At 43.1% G+C, this 6,000-nt stretch overlaps 1 protein-coding gene across 1 annotated transcript in view; it reads right to left on the bottom strand.

The window, feature by feature from the left end:
• Positions 1-418: 418 nt before the first annotated feature.
• Positions 419-6,000, bottom strand: part of TSPAN33 (tetraspanin 33) — a 54,651-nt gene continuing 49,069 nt past the window's right edge. Inside the window, exons 7-8 of the mRNA XM_040343243.1 lie at positions 5,405-5,566; positions 419-951 (exon numbers count right to left, since the gene is read on the bottom strand). Of these exons, the coding sequence (XP_040199177.1) occupies positions 850-951; positions 5,405-5,566 (264 nt within the window). The 3' untranslated portion in view covers positions 419-849. The remainder of the gene's footprint in view (positions 952-5,404; positions 5,567-6,000) is intronic.

The following is a 6,000-nucleotide window of genomic DNA, read 5'->3' as shown; positions in this document are numbered from 1 at the left end:
CTACTGAATCCACCAATACTATAGTATTTAAGTATTTACAGTCTTACTAAACCCAGGACCCGGCATTCACTATATCTGACCTCCTACAGTACACAGAACATGGAAATGTAATAGTTTTAGTAAATATAAAAACTTTTAAATACCCTTTTTCATCAGCAGTATATAGCAGTCATGTGACTTCTATCAGTGTCTGGTTAAAGCTTGTAGGATGAGTTTTCTTTCTACTCTGACTGTCCTATAAGGCTGCAGGACCTTCTGTCTGAACAGTGCTGATTGGCCCTGTGCTGATCACATGCACCCTCCCAAGAAAAAAAAACACACCAAACTGAGCATGTGCAGCTTGTCCCCTAGCCTCTGTTCTATCAGGAGAACAGAGAAGACAGGATCAAACAGTCTTTTTACACAATGCAGAGGATTAACTCCTTAGGTTCCACAGTGAGTATAACAGACATGCTTTACTGCATAGACAGACTGATTTTACTGTTGTGGGTTTTGTAACACTTTAAGCCAGATATGTCATGTCTTACGCCTAACTCCAAAATCACTGGTATGAAAAATATAACAAAGCTAATAAAGCTACTCTAATGCCATGCTGGCGTTGCACCCTTGCAGATTGACCTTCAAATGTAAATCCTTGAAATACATTATATAATACTTCAGGCAAAAAGCAACAGTCATTTATAAGGCTTGGCTGCTCCAGATCCCTTTGTGAAGCCAGTATTCTGAGTCTGCACGCTGTGCTGAGCATCCTGTGACAGACATGTGACCGATTCCTTTGCATCTTCTCCCTGCTTCTGGAAGAAGAGCTCTTGCTTACAGCAGTGTTGTCCACTCAACTTTGTCCCTTTCTCAATACCAAGGGTCTGACCGGTGCTGCAAGTTATACCTCTGAAGTTTTATTTGGTCTTTTATCTGGTTAATCAAGACCTGAGAAAGAAGAATTCCAACCAGCTTTGAAAAAAAAAAACAAAAAAAAAGATGTTACTAAGAGATTCACAGACTATGAAAACTTCATTATTTGGTTCACACATATTGTACCAACATCTCTAAAGAAATGCAAAGAATACACAAGTAACCCAAACTGCAGGACTTTTTAGGTACAGATACACATATATTAAAAAAAAAAAAAATTTTTGTTCTAAAAAAGTTTGGTTACCTGTGTATTCTTTAAAGAATGGAGGTTTGTCTTATATTTTGATATCTTTAGGAATAACATAGGAAAATGTGACATATTTCTTAAAGGGGTTGTAAACCTATGTGGTTTTTCACCTTAATGCATCCAATGCATTAAGGTAAAAAAACACCTTGCAATGACAAAGTGACGCAATGACACAGGAGTGCCCCCGCAAGGTAGCCCCCTCAGGAGACAGCTTCCCAGGGGGGGCCATCTAATGCGGGGAGGAGCCGAGATAGCCGCCGGTGGACCCCAGAACAGCTGGATTTGGGCCACTCTGTGCAAAACGAACTGCACAATGGAGGCAAGTATGACATGTTTGTTATTTAAAAAAATTAATAAAAATGGGAACCTTTAACCACTTCCTGCCGGCCGTACGACTTTATACGGCCGCAGTGTGGATCTTAATTGCCGGGTGGTCGTCTATATACGGCCTCCAGCCACTGGGGGGCGCGCGAGCGCCGCCGACGGCAGAGCGCGCGTGCCCGCCGCTTCACAGTTAGAAACACTATGCAGCGTACACATTTAACCCCTTCCTCACCCCCTAGTGTTAACCCCCTTCAATGCCAGTCACATTTATACAGTAATTAGTGCATATTTATAGCACTGATCACAGTATAAATGTGAATGGTGCCAAAAATGTGTCAAAAGTGTCCGATGTGTTCGCCATAATGTCGCAGTCCCAATAAAAATCGCAGATCACCGCCATTACTAGTAAAAAAAAATAATAAAAAATAATAATTCTGTCCCCTATTTTGTAGGCGCTATAACTTTTGCGCAAACCAGTCGCTTATTGCGATTTTTTTTTTTTTTTAACAAAAATATGTAATTTTGTTTGGGAGCCACGTCACACGACTGCGCAATTGTCAGTTAAAGCGACACAGTGCCGGAAGCTGAAATTTCACCTGGGCAGGAGGGGGGTATAAGTGCCCAGTAAGCAAGTGGTTAATATCACTTTAATCATATCATGGCAAGTACAAATCTTCTGGAATAAAAGTATCATATCTGGACGAATCCCAACCACCAAAAGTAAGTAGTGATAAGCCCTAATAACTAAACTGTCCTAAGTGTCAACTGTTAATCAGCCTGTGCTTACAACACTGTACATGAATAGAACATAGGCCCAGATTCAAGAAGCAATTGCATCTGCGTAACCGTAGTTACGCAGCGCAATTGCTTACTTGCGCCGGCGTTTCGAATGCTCCTGATTCAGGAAGCTCGTTACGCCGACGGCAGCCTAAGATATGACTAGCATAAGGCTCTTATGCCAGTCATATCGTAGGCTGCATTCTTACGATGGCCGTAGTGGTCAGCGTATAGTATGCAAATTGCATACTAACGCCGATTCACAACCCTACGCGAGCCCTGCGTACGCAGTTTACGTCGTTTGCGTACGTCGGTTTTTGCAAGGCTGCCCCTGCTAATAGCAGGGGCAGCCAATGCTACGTATACCCGTCGTTCCCACGTCGCAAAGTTTAAATTTTACGTCGTTTGCGTAAGTGAATCGTGAATGGCGCTGGACGCCATTCACGTTCACTTTGAAGCAAATGACGTCCTTGCGACGTCATTTACCGCAATGCACGTCGGGAAAGTTTCCCGACGGAGCATGCGCACTACGCTCGGCGCAGGAACGCGCCTAATTTAAATGATCCACGCCCCCTACGGGATCATTTAAATTACGCGCCCTTACGCCGGGCAGTTTTCCGGAGCGCACACGCAATTTACGGAGCTACTGTTCCGTGAATCAAGCGTAGCGCAGGAAATTTACGGAGGCGCAGTGTTAAAACGGTACACTGCGCCTCCGTAAGAAAGGGGCAAGTCGTACCTGAATCTGCCCCACAGTATATAGCAGTTACACCAAGGAAAGGGGTACAAGTTAAAGCTGGAGAGGCACAAGCAGATGCAATGGGAGCAAAGACTGCTCCATGACATGCTGGAACAAAGGAGAGCATAATGTGCTAAGCCAGGTCCATTTGCCACAACAAAGTTACAGGATGATGCATGGAGGTAAACCCTAAGAGCCGGTTCACACTGGGGCGACTCGTCAGGCGACTCACCCGCCTGACAAGTCGCGTCCCATTCTATTCACCAGAACCGTTCTAATAGGAGCGACGCAAGTCGCTCCAAATTAGAAAAAGGTTCTTGTATGACTTGGGGGGCGACTCGGGCGACTTGCATTGACTTCTATACAGAAGTAATATTGCAAGTCACCTCTGAAGCCGCCTTCAGGACGACTTTCTGAGTCGCCTCCCAAAGTCGTGCCGCCCCAATGTGAACCGGCTCTAACACACAAGGCTACATAAGAATCGGAAAGAGGTGCACTACATGGCACAGATTAGGGTAACAGAGTGTCCAAAATTGGACATAAGCTATGAAAATAGTGGTGTAATGTATCCTCAGCACCTAACATGACCGTTATTCATGTCATTGGAAAAAACAAAGTTTTTCTCGACGTGATTCCTCTCCAGCCTGCCTTGCATACACACAATCCTGAAAAAAAAATGCTCGAGCAAAGCGCGGTGACGTACAACATGTACAACGGCACTATAAAGGGGAAGTTCCATGCGAATGGCGCCACCCTTTGGGCTGCTTTTGCTGATTTCGTGTTAGTAAAAGTTTGGTGAAAGACGATTCGCGCTTTTCAGTCTTTGTGTTTTTCAGTCCGTTACAGCGTGACGAATGTGCTATCTCCATTACGAACGCTAGTTTTACCAGACCGAGCGCTCCCGTCTCATAACTTGCTTCTGACATGCACGTTTTTTTCCCCCTTGTTAAAGCCTACACACGACCGTTTTTCACGACGTGAAAAACGACGAAAAAAAATAGAGCATGTTCTAAATTTTTAATGCCCATTTTTATTGTCGTGAAAAATGCTCTGGAGCCTACACACGATCGTTTTTCACAACCAATTAAAAAAATTGCATTTTTCTCGTCATGAAAAACAGCTGTGTGTACGCGGCATGAGGTTGTTCTTTTATACTGTGTGCTGTTACTTTTCAGTGCTATACTGTATATATTTCTTAAAGGTGGAAACAATAGTTTGGATGAGCTGATAATGCACAACTATTAGGCTTAATGTACACGGGACGTTTTAAAACCTCTCCTTAACGATTTAATTTGACAGATAGTAACCGACATTTAAAAACGTCCATTTTGTCGCATTTTTTTTTTTAAATAGTCAAAAATGTATCTCCATTAAAAAAAGCCTGTAAATGAAACAGAATTTGGATATTTCGTAAAAATTCTTATATTAGTTACCAAAATACACATGTCTGCATTTGTTAGCCGTGTTCATGATGATTTATAACATGGTGGGTACCTAAGTTTAGGCCCTTATTGCTAACATTTGATAAATATTCATAAAATAAAGATGAGCTCCAGTTGTTTTTGTGTTCATTAAAAGTCAGCAGCTACAAAAACTAGATCCAGCGATGTGCTCACCTGAGCCGTCCCTTCCCATGGGTTTCTCTCCCCGGCATTTCAACTTGCAGCTTTACAGCCGGGTGCCCACTGCGCATGCATGAGTCACGCTGCGTATTGTGAATGGTCCTCCAGTCTTCTGGGACCTGTTACGTGTCCCAGAAGACTGCAGGGAGGGAGGGGGAGATGAGAACTTCCGATCCGACCAAAAGTGGGAGTGCATACCTATCAAAAAAGTGCCATTTGTGGTCTTAAATCAGAACTTCCCCTTTTGGGTGGAGCTACTTTTTTATAGTGGTTGTATAGGCAGAAGGTTTTTTACCTTACTTACCTTACGTAAAAACCTTCTGCATGCTGCTCCCCCTGCAGCTCTCCCTAAATACATACCCGAGCCCGATTTTGATCCAGTGCTGTGCACGAGAGCCAAAGTGGTCTCGCTCCTCATTGGCTCAAGTACAACAGCAAGAGCCATCAGCTTCCTCTTCTGTCAATCAGAGCCAGTGACAAGCGTGCGGGGGTAGGGCCAAGCCAGGCTCTGTGTGTCTTTTGGACACACACAGTCAGCTCATAAACGAGCATGCACGAGTGCCCCCCATAGCAAGCAGGTTGCTATGGGGATCACTTGGCAGGGGGGGTGGAGTCTGCACCGGTGGGGGACACCATTAGAGGAAGATCAGGGCTGCTCTGTGCAAAACCATTGCACAGAGCAGGTAAGTATAACGTGTTTGTAAAACTTGTTTTAATAATAATAAAATAACAATCACTTTAAGCATAATTGAAATATAGTATGTAAACAGTAAAATGCGTTACCTGAGGAATGGCCAGTCCCAGCGCCACCCCACCCAGCAAGAAAAGGTTACTGTGCAGCCAGTTAACCAGCCTGTCAATGCAGCCATTGGTGTGAATATATTCTCCGGCTTCCAAATAGTCTAAAGTTTGCATGCCATGTCCACACATGGTATTTATGACGGTCTGTAAAATAACAGGATGGAATTTTTAGAGCACATCACAAATGGAGTTCTACAGAACAACAAATATGGAAATGTATTTGTGTCAAATGAATATACCATATACTGTATAGTTGCCTTTTTCATATATTGCTATGGAAGTAAATATAAATATAATTTTGATCAGCTAAAAAATAGGTCATTAGAATACCAATTTGTAAAAAGTTCTCAATAACCCTGTATGCTTCTAGAAACATTTCTCTAGAAAAAACAGGATTACCTGTCTTAGATAAAAGCCTGACAATCAATACACATTCTGCCATTTTCTTCCCACACAACCCTATTGGGCAGTGAAGCAGCCTATCATAGTGATGGGCCAAGTGGTTATGCTTTCATAAGTGTGGGAAACAGAATCTTAGTTACAGAATAAAAATACAAGAGCGCATAAAGGATGTAAAG

Source organism: Rana temporaria, chromosome 3 (assembly GCF_905171775.1).
Source record: "Rana temporaria chromosome 3, aRanTem1.1, whole genome shotgun sequence".
In the NCBI taxonomy this organism is placed as follows: domain Eukaryota; kingdom Metazoa; phylum Chordata; class Amphibia; order Anura; family Ranidae; genus Rana; species Rana temporaria.
Note: the sequence above shows the minus strand (reverse complement) of the source record. Positions and strands in the feature narration are given on the sequence as shown.